At 42.5% G+C, this 22,931-nt stretch overlaps 1 protein-coding gene across 2 annotated transcripts; it reads right to left on the bottom strand.

Annotated features, from left to right (window-relative positions):
• Window positions 1-258: 258 nt before the first annotated feature.
• LOC139418140 (hypoxia up-regulated 1) lies at window positions 259-21,435 on the bottom strand. Of its 2 annotated transcripts, none has more exons than XM_071167362.1 (24): window positions 21,104-21,435; window positions 18,313-18,382; window positions 17,801-17,894; window positions 17,371-17,449; window positions 16,513-16,667; window positions 16,129-16,205; window positions 15,836-16,017; window positions 15,502-15,617; window positions 15,140-15,326; window positions 14,893-15,027; window positions 13,195-13,277; window positions 7,203-7,335; window positions 6,291-6,478; window positions 5,492-5,630; window positions 5,220-5,277; window positions 5,049-5,125; window positions 4,772-4,933; window positions 4,245-4,522; window positions 3,886-3,973; window positions 3,512-3,768; window positions 2,926-3,010; window positions 2,399-2,687; window positions 2,073-2,183; window positions 259-1,858 (listed from the first exon to the last, which is right to left on the bottom strand). In XM_071167362.1, exons 2-24 carry the CDS (start codon window positions 18,374-18,376, stop codon window positions 1,809-1,811), a joined length of 3,087 nt encoding a protein of 1,028 aa, XP_071023463.1. In that variant the 5' UTR covers window positions 18,377-18,382; window positions 21,104-21,435; the 3' UTR covers window positions 259-1,808. The 2 variants fall into 2 exon arrangements, with proteins under 2 accessions (XP_071023463.1, XP_071023462.1); XM_071167361.1 differs by having other exon boundaries at window positions 21,326-21,435.
• Window positions 21,436-22,931: the final 1,496 nt, after the last annotated feature.

Below are 22,931 nucleotides of genomic sequence, written 5' to 3'. Positions count from 1 at the left end.
CTATAACCTGTCTCTTTCAATTTCCCAGTCTTTACAAATACTGGTGTATAAAACCACTCGATAAAGTTTTTAAAAGTAAAATATAATAAATGGCCTGTTTTTCCCATGATGTTTCATAATCTGTCCTGCTGCCCTTGAAGTTCTCTAGCCTCAGACTACCAGACAATTACACATTCAAACAGGCCGTTCTGGAATTTAAACTCAATGAATTAGAGCGAAACCACATTACCTGATTACAGAATGGACCCTAGCCCAAAGTTACCGTTGAATGTGTATTTGTAGACACTTTATTTTTTTAAAGACATGGATGAGGGAATAAATACACATGCCACTGTTCATCCATCCATCATTTCAGTAAAAAAAAACCAGTCTTAAAAAACATTAATTAAAAGTTTAGAAACAAAAACGTTGGCATCTCCCTTCCCGTTTATTCCCCTGCCCCCACAAACCATCCGAAGTGACACAAAGAGCAGAAATCATCCCACTGGGTACAAACGTCAATTCAACATCTATTCCACATTGGTTCAACATAATTTCATTGAAATTAAGGGGAAACGTTGATTTACCCAGTGAAACTCCTCTGCTAGAGGTTCAAGCAGCTTGAAACATGGACAATATCTGCTTATTTTTCAGGCAGTGCAACACAGTCGAGCAGTCCTCAAATTCATACTGGCATCCATACACAAACACCAGGGTAGTGTTCAGTAGGGCACATCGTAACAAAACGTTATGCAACAGAATACGATCATGTGCCATTTTACTCCATTGCAACAATGTTTTCACACTATTGCCCATGACAGCCCCTTGGTGATTGAAGTTTACTGAACTATCTGTATCGAGTGCAATTTATAGACTGCACATAAGTATTGCATATCAAAAGATAACTGTCATTCAATGTAACATGTTTTTTCCCCCTCATCCTAAGTCAGTTATGAATTTTCAGAAAGAACAATGCTAATTAGAACAAGGAGAGGGTTCTGAAAAACAAAAATGGATTTTACACATGAACACAGTGGATGGTTGTCAATGTCAATCATATTTTGATGATAATTTCCCTCATGGTGTATGGAATACACACCACGATTGTTTTGCATTTTCTCAGCGACAAGACAAGGCATTAAGCGAGGAATTCAATATTCAAAAAGACAACTGAAACGCCATTCCATTTGCCAAGAGGTGTATACATTAGCTAGTTCAATCCCAATGAGATCTTTCTCAAACAGAAAACACATTAAAAGTGAATGAAAGCAAGATTTTCCCAAAGAAAACACAGATGAGGATAACCGTGCTTGAGAGGAAAAGTCACAACCTTTTTTGATTACAGAATACGACAAAAGCTGAATTTTGCAGGAGAGGAAACATTGAGTCCTGTTATTGTTGGTCCTTCCAAAACAAAACATTTTGTGTCTGGTATTTGTTCTGTTCTATGCAGCGAAATTATACAGTGGTCAAAATAAGGTTGTTTGCATGCAGGAAAGTATGCCTAAACCTTAAGGGTAGAATAGAAACTTGAGGTCTTGGGTTCAATTCATTCACTGGTTATTCCAGACTTCGTAAGTGCTCCTTGCTCACCATGTTAGAGACAGGAGAGATGTATAAAGATCAACAAGGGGCATAAAGATCAACAGAAATTGAGAAAGGAATGGGGGGAATTAAGGTGTCTGAGCTGATTCAGTGTCTTTCTGGTTTTCAACATATGGGTGGAAAAACAACCCCCCCCCCCTAAAAAAAAAGAAAAAGAAAATGGAGGAAACTGGAACAATTAAACATCGTCAATAAATACAATTAAATCTTCTCAGTTCCAGCTGTTATAACTCATCCCCTACATGCTTTTCTGACTTGTCTTTCTCTGTTGATTCTGAAAATGGAGAGGAATACAATATTATACTCTAGTATATAACAGTACAGCATATTACTTTGAAAAGGTTTTATACCATCATAGTTGCACCACCTTGAATGAAATGCCAAATTCTATTCCTTTCCATTAGATTCCCACTTGTGTAACGAGAAATTGTAAGACACCTGGGTGCCAATTTGCACATGCAAAAGGATAGTTGCTTTGGCAGACGTACCTGTACTTGCAGTTTCATCTTTAGGCTGCGATTGGCTGGACGAATCGGTGTTCTGTCCAGCGGGCTCTTTGGTGGGCGGTTCCTCTCCTGGCTGCACCACCTTAGTGGCTTCTGTCAAATGAAAACAAATCCCACCAATGAAAAGATGGGTCTGATCGGTGATTACATTTTTGTCGAAAAGGGATCTTTGACAAGTTATTGCACACGTGATTACATGATTTCCTGTTTCAAAGCATTTTGCTAAGGTGTGGCCTGTTGAACATGACCCTCCCTATATATATAAAGCCATAACAGAAATGTGTTGGGTTTTCCCCACTCTCTCTGACCTTTGTCTTTAGTCTCCTCCTTGGGAGGTATGACTTTCTCTTCTGTTTTGCTGCTGTTGGCCTTGCTGCTGCTCTCCGAGACAGTGCTGTTGGCCTTGCTGCTGCTCTCTGAGGTGGTGCTGTTGGCCTTGGCCTTGGCCCTGGGCTTGGCAAACTTGGCCTTGTTCAGCAGGTAGTGGACCTCGCGGTCCAGCAGAGACAGCTTGGACTCTATGTCTTTGGACAGCAGCACGGGCCGCTCTGTGGGAGAACGCTTCTCCTGCTCGGCCACCGTGTCGTTCTTCCACGTCTGTAGAAGAGGGGGACGTGTTGGGGGGTAAAAATGAACAAATAATTATAATAATATTAATAATAAAAAGGTTGTTTCTTTGTTCCACATTGATGACAAACGAGGGACAATAACCATGTGAAACACGTCATCTCATATTTGAGTAATTTTGAATTCTTGAGGTAATGGTCCATCAAAACAAAATCTTGGCAAAGGTATCAATGAGTAAAACAAATCGAAGTTTATGAATCACACATACAATGGTCTCGTTGATGACTCTGTCTAACGTCTTCAGCTCCACTTCGGTGAAGATTTGGTCGTCCTCTGGTGTTAGTTTGACGCTCCTTGAGGAAAAAAACATGTCAAATGGATGCATTGTAAATGTCACCTCTGAAGCTAAGCAGGGTTGGTTCTGGTCGCTCCCTGGATGGGAAACTCGATGCTGCTGGAAATGGCGTTAGAGGGCCAGTGGGGGGGTTCTAAGGAGATCCCAATGCCCCAGGGCCGTGAAAGGGACGGGTGCCATCTTTAGGATGGGATGTTAAAACGGTGTCCCGATTCTTTGGGGTCACTAAAGATCCAATGGCACGTATCGTAAGAGTAGGGGTGTTAACCCCAGTGTACTGGGTAAATTCCCAATCTGGCCCTCATACCATCATGGCCACATAATCTACAACTTCCAATTGGCTCATTCATCCCCTCCCCTTGTAACTCTTCCCCCCCCCCATGTCTTTTCTGTAAAAGAGAATGTGTTCCCAGTCAACTTAACTGGTAAAATCCATTTAGCATTTTCCCTACTAATGGTTAAGGTTAGGGAAGCTGATCCTAGAGCTGTCGGGACCCACCTGAGGAAGAAGCTGGAGTGGTTGAGCATGCTCTCCAGGGCGGCCAGGTGGTCGGGCCACTTCCTGCGCTCCTCCACACGGAAGAACATGGCCTTGCACAGTTTCCTGAGCTCCTGCAGCTTTTCCCGCAGCTCCTTGGTGACTGCAGAGTAGCCATCCTCATCCATCCAGGCCGACGCCTCGCTCAGCTTCGTCGTGATGGTCTCCTTCTCCTCCTCTGACACCACCGCCTGGTACTCCTCCTGGTACATCTTGTCCTTAGGAGGAAGGAGAGGAAAAGGGGGGGGGAGGAAATTAGACAGCTGCAAGATGTAGGTTATATACACACACACACCTATGGGGGGGGGGGCATACTGGTGTTGTGCTGTTCTAACCTGGGTCTCAAAAATGAATGCCTCAAGGCTGTTCAGGGTCTTCTCCCTCTCCTGCTTCTCCAGGTCTCTATCAGTCAGGTCTTGGAGCCTGTCAGGTCAAGAGGAAATCAAAAACCTTATTGCAGCGAATTTGGAGGTTGGAGGTTGCTGGGGCTCGAACCTGGGTCTATGAGTCTGTCAAACAACTTAACCATTACACCAAGAGATTCAAAACCTCTGGCGAAGTTGCTAGGTTTTGAACCAAGTCAGGATGCTACATGAATATCATTATAGATTGAAAAAAATCTACGTTTAACTTCCCCACCCTGCACATTTGAAGCCTCCAAAAATGTCAGAAGGAAAGATAGTTCACAACATACTTCTTGTTTGAGGAGGCGATAGCTTCCAAGCTAGGGTTCAGGATGTCGTTCACTTGGAGCTCCACTGAGACATCTTCAGAGAACTTGGTTCTCTTCTGAGGCTTGGCTTTCTTCGCCGCCGCTGCGTCCTTCTCCTCCTTCCCCGCCGCCTCCTCCTCCGCCACCTCCTTCTCCTCCGCCGCCGCCTTCTCCTCCGCCGCCTCCTTCTCCTCCGCCGCCTCCTTCTCCTCCGCCGCCTCCTTCTCCGCCTCCTCCTCCACTCCATTTTTTCCTCCCTCCTTTTCAGAGAAAGATGATTCATTTACATAATGGTAATGACACTTAGTTATTTAATGTCCAATTCAAACGTAAAACGAGGTAAAACTCATTCATGTGAGGTGTATGCTTTACTGACAACATCCTGTAACCAAATGCTTCATACAAAACGTTAAGTTTCGAAATGTTCATTAAACACGAAAGCACTGAATACACCCCAGGGCTGAGCGTCCCGGGTGTTCATGTGGACTCCAACTGAGCAGAGTACTTACCTGAGGGTAAGCCTTGCTGTCTAATGCCTCTCCCTTAGTCTTCTCTTGGGTTGGGACCTCCTCCTCCTGTTTCTCCCCAGGCTCCTGCTTCTCTTCCTGGGGAGCAGCCTCCTCCTTCTTGCTCTGCTCCTTCCCAGACTCTGAAGGAACCTCCTCCTCATCCTGGGCACAGAAACAATAGGGGAGAGGCAGGGAGTGTTAGACAGCAATGAACTAGTGTGAAGGAGAGGAACTCTGGAGCATGTTACATTAGGATGGGGACTGAGGAGATGATTACCTGAACTGGTTCCGTCACATTTGCATTGGGCTCTGAGGATCCCCCTCCAAACAGGCTGGAAATGGTATTTCCTAGTTCTGACAAATCAAAAGAGCCAGAATTCAGACATGGAAGAGACTATGACTGACTAATGGGGGGAAATCAGATGTCAATTGATTACATAAAACCCACTTGTCAGAGTTGATTCCTCATCCTTCTCCTCTACAATGGTCTCAAAGACAGACTCCACCTAAAAAATAAAAAATAACTTAAAGCAATAGGTCACCAAAATAAAATTATTTACATGTATTTTGCAACGATCTTTAAAAAAGTTAAATGTCTGATAAATTCTGTATCTGAGATTTTATTGTACTTCCAGAGAGGAGCTCCATAAGCATCAGAGGGGTGCACTGACCATAGAGATCACATCATTCACATTCTATAAGTAATTCTATGGTACTGACCCGGTCCAGGAGGAGCATGCCACTCTCATCCATGTTGAAGTGGGCCTTGATGCCCTTGGACTCAGCATCCATGTGCTTCTGGAAGCTGCTGCTCACCCCAGACAGCTGCACTGTGGTCAGGTTGAGAGAGCCAAACACACTGGCGGAGGAAAGGAAGAGAAAAGAAAGTGAGGTGGACATTTAAAATCAGATGCAACATAAGGTTGTGTTATGGCTGTTTATTTGATTTCTGTTACAATTCAAAACTGTATTTGTCCCCTTAGCCCTAATAGAATTGGCCTATAGCCAATGGCAAACTAATGCTGTTACAGTATATCCTTAATTTTCCAGAATTTTCCTTGGGAGAGGTGCTGCAGTGTTGTGACTGACATCACCCTGATCCAATCATGCGCAACCAGAGAAAATCAACGGCACCTGCGCTCTGTGCTTTCTCTGTCTGACCCTCCACCACAGAAGGCACTGAGGGAGGCTTAAACAATAGATTTTCGGACCGATTCATGCTACATTTGGATCGGTTTGTGCTCCTGTGGACCAATGCACTCATATCTTAACATTTAAACCCGATTCTGATACGCGTCGGTGAATCGTTACATCTCTACTGTTTTGCCGTGTTGTTTCACACAGACTGGGCTAAGTCTATGTGCCAGTTTCCTGGACACAGATTAAACCAAGTCCTGGGAAAATAAAACCATGCTCAATGGAGAACCTATTTAAGTCCAGGGCTAGGCTTAATCTGTGCCCAGGAAACCAGCCCTAAATTCCTACCAATTAAATCCATCTTTATTGGAGAGGTGCTCACCTGAGGTCATTTTGGCCCAAGAAGCTGAGGTCTCCATAGTTGATGTCAAAGGCAAAGTCATCAGTGTAGCGGTTGAAGGTGATGACCTTGCGCTGGGGGTAGGGGGCCATCCTCTGGAACAGGATACGCTTGTTGTGTTTCAGGCTCCTGGAGCCATCTTCATCCTCCGTCTCCCTGGTGAACTCCACCTGGAGAATGAGAGCGATGAATGAAAAGATGAGCACCGTATGATAGAGTTGTGGTGCTAAGCTTTTCCATTCATTTTGGGTTGAGGTGTATAGCTGAACTTACATAACTGATGGCGTGGGATGTGGACCCATCTTAACCATTTTTAAATATTTTTTTTAACCCCTTTTACTCCCCAATTTTGCAATATCCAAGTGGGAGTTACTGTCTTGTCCCATCGCTGCAACTCCCATATGCACTCGGGAGAGGCGAAGGTCGAGAACCGTGCGTCTTCCGAAACACGACCCCGCCAAGCCGCACTGCTTCTTGACACAATGCATGCTTAACCTGAAATCCAGCCACACCAATGGGTTGGAGGAAACGGCGTACAGCTGGCGACCAAAGTCTGATTGAATGCGCCCGGCCGCCACAAGGAGTCGCCGCTAGAGCGCGATGGGACAAGGACATCCCAACCGGCCAAACCCTCCCCTATCCCGGACAGGGCTGGGCCAAATTGCGTTGCCTCATGGGTCTCCCGGTCGCATACAACGCAGCCTGGTATTAAACCAGGATCTGTAGTGACACAGCTAGCACAGTGATGCAGTGGCTTAGACCGCTGTGCCACTTGGGAGGCTTGACAATAGACAACTTTTGGGGTTTCGTCTCCTCTAAAAGGAATGGATGGATGGTAATGGAATTATTTTTAAAAAGGGGTGGGGTTCAATGTTAAAGAATGAGCTGTGTTACCTGGATGGGGAAAACAGCTGCCTCCCTGACCAGGAAGGGTTTAACTTTAAAGGCCTTGCTGAGGGCAGCGGCCTGGTACACAGCACCCATAGCTGCAGCCTCGTCTGCATTGATGTTCTTTCCCAGCTCCTCTCTACACACACACACACACACACACACACAGGTCAATGTCATGCAGATATCTTGTTTATTCAAAGTGATAGTTCACTCCAAAAAAAAAGGTTGGCCAGAGACATTGTCATACCTCAAAAGCAGTCAAATTCTGTGGATGTAAGGCATATCAAGCGTACGGGAACTCATCTTCAGTCTAATAAATCCATGTAATATAGCCTACACCACAATAATTCCATTAATTATTTTAGACAGGTCTAAAGAAACATATGAAGAAAAAGTAGTCTATTTCAGAAGAAAATAGAATACTCTGAGTTGTCCTTATGTGGCCATGCCAAATGGCTGTGGGCTACATTAGTTCATTTAGCAGACAAGATTTGCTTATAATGCCGTGGCATTATTTTATAGTATGAAGAATACAATTGCTGAATAAAATTTGATTTGAGGGAGTGGGCACATGTGGCTATTCTGTGTTGAGCGGTTAACAAAGAAATAGGTACTCCTACATGCTTAATTTAGAGTAACTTTAGTTGTTTTACAAACGTTGGGCTGTATGTTTAGATTTTTAATACTTTGTGAGGCTGCATGATGAGATTCTAATGATGATTACGTCCGATCGGAAGCCCTCTCACTCACATGGCTCTGTCACGTGATCAGGTTTTTCCTCACAGGCTACAAATTAAAACAGACACCTAGGGCACGCAACTGCGTGTGTCCTTATCCAATTCCGAGGTGCATATTGAAGATACTGGAAGAAATTGTCCACATTGATTTTGTCAGCTAACAAGAGTAGGCCTAACGAACAGCAAAAGCACTAGCCTATGTATGTCAATCTACAGTCGTGGCCAAAAGTTGAGTGACACAAATATTAACTTCCAAAGTTTGCCGTTTCAGTGTCTTTAGATATTTTTGTCAGATGTTGTTACTATGGAATACTGAAGTATAATTACAAGCATTTCATAAGGGTCAAAGGCTTTTGACAATTACATGAAGTTGATGCAAAGAAGTCAATATTTGCAGTGTTGACCCTTCTTTTTCAGGACCTCTGCAATCCGCCATGGCATGCTGTCAATTAACTTCTGGGCCACATCCTGACTGATGTCAGCCCATTCTTGCATAATCAATGCTTGGAGTGTGTCAGAATTTGTGGGTTTTTGTTTTTACACCCACCTCTTGAGGATTGACCACAAGTTCTCAATGGGATTAAGGTCTGGGGAGTTTCCTGGCCATGGACCCAAAATATTGATGTTTTGTTCCCCAAGCCACTTAGTTATCACTTTTGCCTTATGGCAAGGTGCTCCATCATGCTGAAAAGGCATTGTTCATCACCAAACTGTTCCTGTATGGTTGGGAGAAGTTGCTCTCGGAGGATGTGTTGGTACCATGCTTTATTCATGGCTGTGTTCTTAGGCAAAATTGTGAGTGAGCCCACTCCCTTGGCTGAGAAGCAACCCCACACATGAATGGTCTCAGGACGCTTTACTGTTGGCATGACACAGGACTGATGGTAGCGCTCACCTTGTCTTCTCTGGACAAGCTTTTTTCCGGATGCTTCAAACAAACGGACAGGGGATTCATCGGAGAAAAGGACTTTACCCCAGTCCTCAGCAGTCCAATCCCTGTACCTTTTGCAGAATATCAGTCTGTCCCTGATGTTTTTCCTGGAGAGAAGTGGCTTCTTTGCTGCCCGTCTTGACAATAGGCCATCCTCCAAAAGTCTTTGCCTCACTGTGCGTGCAGATGCACGAACACCTGCCTGCTGCCATTCCTGAGCAAGCTCTGTACTGGTGGTGCCCCGATCCTGCAGCTGAATCAACTTTAGGAGACGGTCCTGGCGCTTGCTGGACTTTCTTGGGCGCCCTGAAGCCTTCTTCACAACAATTGAAACGCTCTCCTTGAAGTGCTTGATGATCTGATAAATGGTTGATTTAGGTGCAATCTTACTGGCAGCAATATCCTTGCCTGTGAAGCCCTTTTTGTGCAAAGCAATGATGACGGCACATGTTTCCTTGCAGGTAACCATGGTTGACAGAGGAAGAACAATGACTCCAAGCTCCACCCTCCTTTTGAGTTCAAATAACAGACTGGAAGCTTCAAGCAGCATAACAGAGTGATCTCCAGCCTTGTCCTCGTCAACTCACACCTGTGTTAACGAGAGAATCACTGACATGTCAGCCGGTCCTTTGGTGGCAGGGCTGAAATGCAGTGGAAATGTTTTTTGGGGATTCAGTTCATTTGCATGGCAAAGAGGGACTTTGCAATTAATTGCAATTCATCTGATCACTCTTCATAACATTCTGGAGTATATGCAAATTGCCATCATACAAACTGAGGCAGCAGACTTTGAAAATGGATGCGTGTCATTCAAAACTTTTCGCCATGACTATACTATCCTCCATAGTACAAAAGTCAACCTATTCTATTCTGCGTGAGAAATAAATATTCCAAACATAGTCTTGGACAGTTGTTGGATATGATAGAGTAATACAACCACTAGCATCTAAAAACCTTTTTTATGCAATGTGGCTGACGCATCAGATCAGAACATTGAGCTTAAAATGTTGATGAACTATTAGGTCATTTCTTCACATAATAAGCACAGCAATGCACACATGGTAGTAGGCTATAAGCAGGAATGCTCCATTACTGGAACACACCATTATCAAAAGTGACCGCAAATGCAATTATGCAAGTAATGCTTTTATTGTAAAGGTGCATTTTTATGGTGAAAATGATCTTCCCCAAACTTGAAACGTATGCAATGCTTATATATGCCAGTTAGGCTCTACACCCCTTGCAAAGCAGATTGTGCTTAATTTTAAGATGTTATTTGGCCACTTTAGTTGTGATACAAACCGTATTAAAACATACAGGCCTATGGGCTAGGCTCCGCGAGGTGTGTGACTATTGATGGACTATGGATTCTAACTCCTGAACTTGGGATAGGGTTAATTATCAGGTATCCTATTGAAATATTGAGTGCTTCTGTTTAGAGGGTCAACACTAGAAGTTGATGGTTATTTTTTCCTCTGCATTGTTGGGAAGGGCCTGTAAGTAAGCATTTCACTATTGGTCTACACCCGTTGTTTACAAAGTATGTGACAAATAACATTTTATTTGATGTACAGTAATGCCGTGGAAGGCTTGCTTACACCAGTCCAGTCATGTCACAATATATTACGTGCTAGCCATAAGACTAAGAAGAGTACGTATTTACATTGCTTGAACATTACTCTTGTTAGTCCTATGGCTAATGATATACATTTTGAGAGTATTCGAACAGGGTATTGCCTTTGTAATTGTCTCCTCTATCCCTAACTCCATGCAAATGGCCATTTGTCTCTCCTGATCTATATAGATGCTTCCTTGAACATTGGTAGGATGTATTTAATACAGACTATCAAAAAAAGAGTGTTAGTTTTCTTGGTTATTTGTGAACTGTTATTAAAACCTAGCTGTTTCCCAGGCAAAGGTATGGAATCTAGACAAGCGAGACAGCGGGAATCCTCTGCGTACCAGAATATTCCCAGCTATTCCTGGGAACAAGCCACCAGAGGTGTCCTGCCTCACTGTACACGAGAACCTCAACTTTATGGCCATTGGTAAGCGGCATTTCTGCGCTACCTGGGGCGGCAGGGTAGCCTAGTGGTTAGAGCATTGGACTGGTAACTGGAAGGTTAGCTCGGAACCCCGAGCTGACAAGGTACAAATCTGTCGTTCTGCCCCTGAACAGGCAGTTAAGCCCACTGTTCCTAGGCCGTCATTGAAAATAAGAATTTGTTCTTAACTGACTTGCCTAGTTAAATAAAGGTAAAATAAAAAAAATCTGTAGGAGGAAGGTATATGGTGGATGCAATTAAACTTGGAATGTGTTGAGAGCAGGGAAAACTATCACGTGGCAGCACTGATAAGGGGAGAGAGCCGTGGATTAGTGATGAAGGGGGGATCGAAGGGAGGAACAGTTTATTTCCCGCGCCACTTCATTTCCTGCCTAGCAACAGAGATGTACATAGTTGAAGTTTACATACACCTTGCCAAATACATTTAAACTAAGTTTTTCCACAATTCCTGACATTTAATCCTAGTAAAAATTCCCTGTTTTAGGTCAGTTAGGATCACCACTTTATTTTAAGAATGTGAAATGTCAGAATGATAGTAGAGAATGATTTATTTCAGCTTTTACTTTCTTCCATCACATTCCCAGTCGGTCAGAAGTTCACATATACTCAATTAGTATTTGGTAGCATTGCCTTTAAATTGTTTAACTTGGGTCAAACGTTTTGGGTAGCCTTCCACAAGCGTCCCACAAAAAGCTGGGTGAATTTTGGCCCATTCCTCCTGACAGAGCTGGTGTAACTGAGTCAGGATTGTAGTAGGCCTCCTTACTCGTACATGCCTTTTCAGTTCTGCCCACAAATTTTCTTAGGATTGAGGTCAGGGCTTTGTGATGGCCACTCCAATACCTTGACTTTGTTATACTTAAGCCATTTTGCCACAACTTTGGAAGTATGCTTGGGGTTATTGTCCATTTGGAAGACCCATTTGCGATCAAGCTTTAACTTCCTGAGTGATGTCTTATGTTGCTTCAATATATCCACATAATTTCCCTTTCACATGATGGCATCTATTTTGTGAAGTCCACCAGTCGCTCCTGCAGCAAAGAACCCCCACAACATGATGCCATGGTTCACCGTGCTTCACGGTTGGGATGGTGTTCTTCGGCTTGCAATCATCCCCCTTTTTCCTCCAAACATAACGATGGTCATTATGGCCAAACAGTTCTATTTTTGTTTCATCAGACCAGAGGACATTTCTCCAAAAAGTACGATCTTTGTCCCCATGTGCAGTTGCAAACCGTATTCTGGCTTTTTTTATGGCGTTTGGAGCAGTGGCTTCTTCCTTGCTGAGCGGCCTTTCAGGTTATGTCGATACAGGACTTGTTTTACTGTGGATATAGATACTTTTGTACCGGTTTCCTCCAGCATCTTCACAAGGTCCTTTGCTGTTGTTCTGGGATTTATTTGCACTTTTCGCACCAAAGTACGGTCATCTCGAGGAGACAGAACGCGTCTCCTTCCTGAGCGGGATGACGGCTGAGTGGTCCCATGGTGTTTATACTTGTGTACTATTGTTTGTATTTATGAACATGGTACCTTCAGGCATTTGGAAGTAGCTCCCAAGGATGAACCAGACTTGTGGAGGTCTACAATTTATTTTCTTAGGTCTTGGCTGATTTCTTTTGATTTTCCCATGATGTCAAGCAAAGGCACCGAGTTTGAAGGTAGGCCCTGAAATACATCCACAGGTACTCCTCCAATTGAGTCAAATGCCAATTAGCCTGCTTGTGTCATGCACAAAGTAGATGTCCTAAACGACTTGCCAAAACTATAGTTTGTTTACAAGAAATTTGTGGAGTGGTTGAAAAACTAGTTTTAATGACTAACCTAAGTGTATGTAAACTTCCGACTTCAACTGTATACCATCATTATTGTAACCCATCAGACTTTCATATACTTGTTTTGATTTAGAATGGACCATTATGCACCTGCATCGAAATAGGGGCAGAGGGGAAAAAATACATGTCATATATGCACATACAGTTGAAGTAGGAAGTTTACATACACTTAGGTTGGAGTCATTAAAACTAGTTTTTCAACCACTCCACAAATTTCTTGTTAACAAACTATAGTTTTGGAAAGTCGGTTAGAACATCTACTTTGTGCATGAGTACCAGGTAGTTTGCAAGTTTGGTAGGCTACTAATAACCAGCAGCAGCATCAGAGCTTGGAGAAGCCTAATTACCGTGACTAAACAGTCATGTGGAATTTAACTGCCTGTGTGGTGGTAATACGGTCACCGCAACAACACTAGACATACTTACTTCCCAACGGATTTGAGCAGCACCTCCTGCACCTTAGGCACTCGGGTGGAGCCGCCCACCAGGATCACCTGCTCAATCTCGTCCTGTTAGAAGACAATGTTGGAAGATATACAAACAGTATTTGCAAATAACAAACATTAACATAACACGTGTTTGTTCAATCTATAAATCCCTGAAGGCTTGTCATGCTGAAACATGTCAGAGTTGAACATATTGTTCCATTGAACATTCTACCACATTAAATAGGAATTTCATATCAAACCGATATCAAAGTGCAACTTTTTAGTCGCACAGACATCAACTATCCTACTTCAGTTTTTGATTCTAAGGGCTCCAGACTAACATTTCTCCCTGGCGGCACTTTTTTAGTTCGTGGCACCAGCCCATGATTGAGGAACAAAACATTTTTTTCAGCAGCTTCACACAATAAAAAAGACACTTGAGTCATCTTATAAAGTCAATATAAATTCATTCACAATGCCTTAGTGTACTAGACTACTGAGATATACAAATAAGTTGTTATAGCTAACATGTCCAAGCAGGAAATAAATACATTGATATGCAACCTAATCCAGCCCCCCACACCTCAATCAGAGGGGTTGGGTTAAATGCAGAAGATACATTTCAGTTGTACAACTGACTAGGTATCCCCCTTTCCTGTGATTGTCATGAATTTTAGGTAGACTTGAGAGTAAAATAGTCAAAATAGGGTGCCAGAATTTTTCAGTTCAATAGAGATGAATTGTCCTTCCTTTTTATGTGCATCAATATTATATATAGGCCTCATTCAACTAAACTAAAAACACAGCTAGATCTCTAACTAAATATAACACCTACTGCTTGTAGGTATTCATATAACAGTAAATGTAATGTCCTAAAAAGGACTAGTGCACTCGTGGTAGCTGATGCGCAATTTCGCAGGCTCCATATTTCAAAGCCATATGAGATATCGTGATTGTAAAACCGTGTGCTTTGAGCTCAATAGTGATTGTTAAGGAATACATTATTCTATAGAAAGCAGAGACCCTCCTCTCTTTAATATGGACAACAAGTTGCTTCCAAAGTTGTGTTTGGTCCACGCAATTTCATTTCGGAATGTTACATTCACGGAGGGGCACACGAGGCGGAAGAGAAAGTTTGAGATGCTTGAAACTTACAGCAGCCGGCCTCAGCGAAACAGGCAGGCACAGCGGCAGCACAGCCACTTCTATTACAGAAATCATGAGGATAATGCCCTTTACTGTTGAACAAATTCATGGTTTTATCTGCCCCCCAAAATAAGATGTTTTGATTGAGGTGACCATGTGCAGATCACACCAGTGTAACCAAGAATTATTTAACTGGCACAGCCAAGTCAAAGGGTTGCAGTCTGGAGCCCTGGACCCTGGTATGCAATTGTGATAGGATAATGTATTCTCTTAAAATCCTAAAGGAGCGTAGCCATTCCACAGACCCAGGGGATTGGGAAACTACAATGAGCTTTTTGATACTGCCAATTTTCCTGTGTCTTTTTGTGGGTCAAATGATGCTTTTGTCTACGTCATTGTTTATGCATAAAAGACAGTTTCCCCCAAGAGGTAGATATAGTGACTGATCAATAAGATCAAATGTTCATTTTGCAACAGGAGTCCCTTCCTGTTTCAGTCCATTTTTTCCCCATTTAGTTAATAATGAATAACACAAACTATGGTGACTCACCAGGGACATCTCTGCAGAGCTAAGGGCCTCCTGTACGGGTCCAGGCACTCTCTCAAACAGGTCAGCACACAGGGCCTCAAACTCCACACGGGTCACCTTGGCCTTGAAGTCCATTTCATCTAGAAGCCCCTCCACCTGAACATCATACAGCAAGAGTGAGAACATTTAGTTTATATGTACAGTATTACACAACTACAGTACAGCGCTATGGTGACAACGAAACTGACAGAGCAGCATGTCCCTTCACCTGAGCCATGAATTCGGCGTTGGCGCTCAGCACTGTCTTGAGTCTCTGGGCCTCCTTGAGGAGCTTGGCCATGGCGCGGTGGTTCTCCCTCACGTCCTTCTTGGTCTTCTTCTGCTCGTTGAACAGCTTGGCTAGGTGGTCCCGCAGCCGCAGATCCATCTCAAAGCCCCCAAGAGAGCGGTCAAACCTGGCCAGAGATGGAAAACATCTGCTAGGTTAGGAACATTTGAGAAATGTGCTTGCCATAGCTCCACCATCATTTAAAACAAAAACTATTACTTCATATTGATCAGAGTAGAGGTTAAGGTGTGTGCTTTCCCCAACATCCTGTGTGTGTGTGTATACAGGCCCTTTCGTCTCACCCTACTCCTCGGATCTGGAGCTGTGGCTGGGTGCCAGAATCTTTGGTCTTGACCGTCTGGTATGTGACGATGGTTGCCGTTGTGCTGCCTGAACCCATGTCATAGAACATCATGTTCTGTAGAGGGAGACAACAGGCATGACTATAAGACTAGGGTTACACAAAGCAACTTTAATGCAATTACAGGTTACAGGTTGAAAGCGACATCTTTAGCAACTTTGCTTACACATGAAGCAACTTATGAAGCTCAAAAAGTTACCAGTTGGTTCTGAATATAACAACCTAGTTCAATATTTAAAAAAAATACAAATGTAAAAGCAGCCTAGATAGTGCACCTGAGCTGTGCTGTTGATGTCTTTCCTCCTGAAGACACCGTAGTTGAGCGCCACCGCCGTGTTGTCGTTGATGAGCTGAAGAACCTTAACACCTGCCATCTGTGCGGCCTGCAGGACCGCCCTACGCTCTGCCTGATTGAAAAAGGCTGGGACAGTGATCACTGCATCTTTGATGGGCTGCTCTGTAAGCGAGAGTAAAATACATTGTCAGACGGGGCTTCAAAATAATTATACAACACATAAAATGTTGAATGAGAAAACCTTTTCCCAATACTACTAGTGAACATACAAACCTGCAAAGTCCTGAGCCAGTCCACGTGAATAGTTCAAAACCATGCCCAGGAGCTCCTCTGGAGAGTACTGCATTACTCTGTAGGAAAACAGAGCGGGCATTAGAACCAAGCAATCTATTCCACAACTACAGCATAAGACATACTGGATCAATAACATTGTCACAGGCTGTGTAATGTGTCATTTAGGCAGTATGCAAAGGAACGTCATACACTAATAACTGATAAGTGTTCGGGTAAGCATTTTGCCCCTCATCACCAATGGCTCATAGACTTGAGTATTATTTGTACTCTTCAAAAGTACTTCAACAATGAATCACTTGGCTCAATCTGCTGCTAAAACGAAAGAAAAAGGGAACCAATGATAGGAAATCAGATAAGACTTACTCCGAGTTTCTAAAGACAACTGTGCCCCGACTCGCATCTTTCACCAGTTGGTGCTCGGAGAAACGTTTCTGGTAGAACGCCACCTGTGGATTGTCGTGCTTCTTGCCTAGGAGGCTCTGAAGATACCTATAGACAAATTTGGGGTTCTTCACAGACTGCGGATGAAAGAGAAATCCAAATCAAAGTCAGTGTAGATATGAATTAATTAACTGTATTGATCCCCAGAGGGGAATACAGAGTACTAACTGTATGATATACATTTTAAAATGTGTGACCTGGTAGGTTCCTATGACAAAGGGCCAGTGGTGAAATGTACTTAATAAAACATACTTTAAAGTATTACTTAATTTTTTGGGGAGGTTATATGTACTTTATTATTAGATTTTTACTACTATATTTTTGCCAACTTTTACTTTACTACATTCTTTAAAAAATAAAATGTACTTTTATTCCAAACTCTAAACCCATAAGTACTTTTGAATGCTTAGCAGGACAGGAAAATGGTCCGATTCACGCACTTATCAAGAGAAGATCTCTCGTCATCCCTACTGCCTCTGATCAGGCGGCCTCACTACACACACACGCTACCTTTGTAAATTATGTCTGAGTGTTGGAGAGTAGCCCTGGCTATCCAGAAATAAAAACAAACAAAAAAATACCCCAAAAATGGTGCAGTCTGGTTTGCTTAATATAAGGAATTTGAAACGATTTCTACTTTTACTTTGTACTTAAGTATATTTTTGCAATTACATTAACTTTGATACTTAAGTACATTTAAAACCAAATACTTTTACTCAAGAAGTATTTTACTCAAGTATGACAATTGGGTACTTTTTCCACCAGGGCAAAGTGCCTTACCACTCCTAATGCACCGTCTCCAAAAAGTCGCTCATTTTCTTTCAAACACACGGCTATTGGAGTTTTCCTCCTGGACTCCCTGTGCCACACAAAGGAAAAGAGAGTCCATTGAAACATGATGAAGCTTTGAGAATTCATTGTATCATTAACTGGCACTTCATTCCCTCTCCCAACTGTTCAGTTACCCAATTTCATTTACCACACTTTTCAGAGGCATGCATGTGTTAAGATGGCACAGACCAATTTAGTTATTTCCAAGTTAGCTATTGTTCCTTACAATGTATGTTATCTTATTAAACATCAGCAATAATGGATGTTAATAGTTGTGAATACATAAAAAAACAAACATGAAATGGAGTAGGGATTTCCATCTAAAAGCACAAAGTCAATAATCCATGGTGATATGGTTAGAAATAAAGGCAATACTCACTTGTTTAAAGCAATCTCCATTGGCACGCCAGGTTTTACTATCGCTACTTTCATCCACTCACTGCCTAGGTCAACTGACATGACTGCTACAGAGGCTGTATGGACAAAATAATGGGTATGGTTATTGTATTACCTGTACTTTTGTAATAAAGTGATTACATATTTCAGGTGAGACAATACTAAAGAGGATTAGCTTCAATAGTTTCTCACTGGCTACAGTGGTGTGGTGGCAATGTGAGCAAGTCCTTCGCGTCAGTTGAAATGAAATCATTGTTCACCCGTGCATCAGTAAATTAACTTGTGTAAATAGGTACAAATATGGACTGCGCATCATATTGTGAAGTGACACAGTAGAGTAGATTAACTAAAATCTCTGCATGTGTCCATTTTCTTCTCACACTCAAAATGGAGGCATTCAGATGTGTTGAAATTTGCATTTGGTGTTAGGCAAATCTGCCAGTGCTTGATGCAGGCAGGTGTCTTGGATGGAATAACCATGTGTAGCGTTAGTACCGGTTTGTGAAGGCAGCAGAGCCAGGACAAGGCAGAAGAGAGCCCATAACATCTTCCTCCTCATGGTGACCTGTACACACAAAGCAGAACAAAGACATTGATTTTCAAACACTAATAGCAGCCTCCCTGGTGACATGGTAACTGTGCTGAATAAATAATTGGTTCACTATTGTGAGACCTCATAAGGAGCAAAATTCTTGGCGACTCAGGAATCTATCAAAGATACATTCTCTTCTATATGTACAAAGCCCTTTACTACAAATGTCCTTGGTTTTAAAAGTCAACTTTGGGAATCAAATATTTTTTTTTACTACAACCTTCCAGTCTGTGCAGTCACACATGCTCAAGAAGTTAGATTTTTTTTATTGAATGCATATAAGCAAATAGGAAACAAGTGTGCTGTTTCAGGAAGGAAATAGTGAGCACAGCTGCATGCTCTAGAAGCAGCAAAGCAAATGCAGTGCTTTGTGAAAGTATTCAGAGCCCTTTACTTTTTCCACATTACAGCCTTATTCTAAAATATATTAAATACATTTTCCCCCCTTAATCTACACAACACCCTATAATTAAAAAACAATAATATCTTATTTACATAACTATTCAAACCCTTTGCTATGAGACTTGAAATTGAGCTCAGGTGCATCCTTTTTCCATTGATTATCCTTGAGATGTTTAACAACTTGATGATTGGAGTCCACCTGTGGTAAATTCAAATGATTGGACATTATTTGGAAAGCCACACACCTGTCTAAATAAGGTCTCACAGTTGACAGTGCATGCCACAGCAAAAACAAAGCCATGATGAGGTCGAAGGAATTGTCCGTAGAGCTCTGAGACAGGATTGTGTCGAGGCACAGATCTGGAAGGGTACCAAAAACTTTTAACATCGAAAGTCAACAAACAGTGGCCTCCATCATTCTTAAATGGAATAAGTTTGGAACCACCAAGACTCTTCCTAAAGCTGGCTGCCAAACTGAGCAATCGGGGGGAGAAGGGCCTTGGTCAGGGATGTGACCAAGCACTCAATGGTCACTGACAGCACTCTAGAGTTCCTCTGCGGTGATGGGAGAACCTTCCAGAAGGACAACAATCTCTGCAGCACAACACCAATCAGGGCTTTCTGGTAGAGTGGCCAGACAGAAGCCACTCAGTAAAAGGCACATTAGGCAAACTCCGAATGGGCTGTCAAAGGCACCTAAATGACTCTCAGACCATGAGAAATAAGATTCTCTGGTTCGGATAAAACCAAGATTGAACTCTTTGGCCTGAATGCCAAGCGTCACGTCTGGAGGAAAACTGGCACCATCCCTACGGTGAAGCGTGGTGGTAGCAGCATCATGCTGTGTCGATGTTTATCAGCAGCAAGGACTGGGGGACTAGTCAGGATCAAGGGAAAGATGAACAAAGCAAAGTACAGAGATCATTGATAACCTGCTCCAGAGAGCTCAAGACCTCAAAGAGGGGCAAAGATACAACTTCCAACGACCCTAAGCGCACAGCCAAGACAAGGCAGGAGTGACTTCGGGACAAGTCTCAATGTCCTTGAGTGGCCTAGCCAGAGCCCATACTTGAACCCGATAGAACATCTCTGGAGAGACCTGAAAATAGCTGTGCAGCGACGCTCCCCAACAAGACTCGAGGCTGTAATTGCTGCCAAAAGTGCTTTGACAAAGTACAGAGTGAAGGGTGTGAATACTTATGTAAAATGTGATATCAGTTTAATACATTTGCCAACATTTCTAAATCTGTTTTTGCCATGTCATTATGGGGTATTGTGTGTAGATTGAGAGGCGAAACAATATTCAATTTTAGAATAAGGCTGTAAAGTAAAATGTGGGGGGAAAAAAAGGGATCTGAATGCACAATCGATTGCATCTCAAGATCCCTCCGGTCCGAGTGTCCATTCCTTCACCTGCACTGTTGAACAGGAGGAGAGGTAAAAGCAAATGCCTGGTGGGCATACACCATATTGCTTTCCCCTATAATAGCCTCTTTCAACACCAGTGCAGATGTAGGAAGAACAGTTTAGAATATTACAATTATCTGCCATTACTCTTCAGCACCTCATAGGGTTCTTTAGACATCACAGTTCCAAACTCTAGGTGCCAGCTTGTCCAGGTGCAGTCAAGGTACAGTAGCATGCCCTTTGATCTTGAACGCGCAATCTAATTGGCCTGATCCCACCGACGAACTTCTTTGACACGTGGCATGAATTGTACAGTACCTTTAAAGTATTCTACTTAGCAAATCAGAGTAGATTAGTTCTGTGACTGTCAATTGAAGTGCTGATGGAGTCAGGAAGCATGGTGACATATTGAAGTAATGCTTTTTCTAGCTGCGGACTAGGGCACTTCACGGAATGAAGGATATAGCCTAGCAAAGGTTTCAAGTGGCAATGTTGATTGCCTATATAGCATGCAGTTATTCAAATACACGAGCGTAGAAACTTCTAGTCCCATCAGAGTACTGACGTACTACTATGGACGCCCAGAACAGGTGATGCCTTGAGCATTAAAAAAACTAAGCAGTCTTTGGTTCTGGAAACGGGTTCAACGAGCTAACTTAGGTTAGGTAAAAAAGCCATATAGTTAACTAGAATACTATACACCTTAAATAAAAATCTCAACCAGCCTAGTAAGTTTATTTGAAATGAGGCTGTTAGGAAATAACCGCTAGTTACTGCTTCAATTAACCTATGAACAACGGTATTTGCAGGTAGATAAAGAATGGAAAAACAATGACTTAGCTAGCTAGGCAAATTTATGAGAGGAGTGACAGAGCAGACCCTTACCTTCTCGAGCCGGCAGCAGTTTAGTTTTTTTAAAGCAGGCTGATTTACACAAAAATATCAAAATGAGAGCACGACTTGCAACAAGCTAAAACTTCCAATCTCGTATTATTTGCGTTGTATGTTTCTTACTGTCGGCTATATGTATTGACTGAAAATCTCTTCATAGCCACACTAATAACGGTTTATTGGTTTTCCCTTGCTATATCACCGGCTTGTTCTCACCATAGGGCCCAGAACGCGGCGTGATCTCATTGGATCCACTCGAGTCGTTGTTCCGCTAAGAGCGCGCTGACACATAGAGCCTGCCTTCTACGTTCCAAGTACTGCAGAGTGATAGGTCCACGTGCTGTGATGGCTGGCGAGAAGAAATGTTTGTCGATGTGTGATTGGTCCACGTTCAATTGACGGGGGGGGGGAAATTCTATAACGACATTTTCTTGAGGTGACCTACTTTATCGGCGACTACTAGTAGTTGTAGTCAAAACACTGTTGTAGTCCATTTAATTGATTCCTGATTGATTGATTGATTGATTGAGCTGACTATCCATGACTTATTGGTACATATGTTTCATTTTAATGAGTTCCTATCTTTATTTTATGCAAGTAAAAAAAAACGATTTCATGGGTGGTATGTCAAAACTAACATGACGAACACTGAACAACTTTATTTTCTGACCTTCACACTTACAGCCTGCCGTCTACATTGATATTCATATTATATCGTGTGTTGATTGAATTTTCATTTTATTTGTATAATTTACATTTATCGCTCTCATTCCTCTCTCTCACATGACTTGTGGGTGGGTATCACATGATTTATTCACTGTGAGGATACAGCGCGAAGAGAATGGCTGCATTCTTACAGTGGAGACGATTTGTATTTTTTGATAAAGAGACAGTGAAGGACGTTGGAGATAATGGGAAAAACGTAATTCTCCCCATCGGCATATTCGCTTGTGACTCGGGCCGGAGTCACATCATTCTTGGAGATATTCTTTCAGTGTTTTCCATGATGTGAACAGCCTAGCTAGCTATTGCTCGCTAACTTGATGCACAGACACCCCTCCCTGCGAGCAGTCTGTCTAAGCAAGTGAGCTAATAATGCTTCCTAGCTAGTTCCAAGTAAGGAAATTATGAATAATGATTTAGCTAGTTAAATAGCAACATTTGAGTTGGCTAGTATGCTAGCTGACGTTAGCAAACAGCCAGGACATGAGCCTTTTTTAGTTAACTAGGTAAGAAGTTAGCCTAGGTGCCAATCTGAGAAATTAGCTTGAAGGGAGTGAATCAAATATTAGACTGGCTTTCAAAGGCACAATCAACTGAATCAATGGCCCTGTTCAAATAGCCCCTTGAAAAGTACTGATGCACCAAGTCTGGAACCAACAGGACCCTGAATCTTCTACTCCCAAGCCATAAGACTGCTAAATAGTTCATTAAAAAGTTTACCATAGCTACCTGGACTGTCTGCTTTGACCCTTTTTGCACAAATTATTTTGACTCTATACTAGGGCTGTTCAACTATATTCTTAAGGGGCCAGATTTGAAAAAGGTTATTTACGGGGGGGCAGACATTATTCAAATATTATATATACTGTATATATATATATAACTTTTCTTTGGTGTGTGCTTTGTTATAATTAAAAATATATATGTTTATTTATTTTTTACCCCTTTATCCCCAATTTTGTGGGATCCAATTGGTAGTTACAGTCTTGTCCCATTGCTGCAACTCCCGTACAGACTCGGGAGAGGCGAAGGTCGAGAGCCGTGCGTCCTCCGAAACACAATGCCCACTTAACCCGGAAGCCAGCCACACCAATGTGTC

Source organism: Oncorhynchus clarkii, chromosome 10 (assembly GCF_045791955.1).
Source record: "Oncorhynchus clarkii lewisi isolate Uvic-CL-2024 chromosome 10, UVic_Ocla_1.0, whole genome shotgun sequence".
NCBI lineage: Eukaryota > Metazoa > Chordata > Actinopteri > Salmoniformes > Salmonidae > Oncorhynchus > Oncorhynchus clarkii.
The sequence above is the reverse complement of the archived record's forward strand: the minus strand, read 5'-3'. Positions and strand labels throughout refer to the sequence as shown.

Bases quoted from the DNA above. Each gene is read 5' to 3' on its own strand.
- LOC139418140 (XM_071167361.1), bottom strand. From the start codon at position 21,400: ATGTGTCAGCGCGCTCTTAGCGGAACAACGACTCGAGTGGATCCAATG. The intron at 15,327-15,501 runs GTGAGACGAAAG...ATCTCTGGCCAG, and splicing joins CTCCAGATCCGAGGAGTAGG to GTTTGACCGCTCTCTTGGGG. The intron at 15,028-15,139 runs GTGAAGGGACAT...TATGATGTTCAG, and splicing joins ACGCCGAATTCATGGCTCAG to GTGGAGGGGCTTCTAGATGA.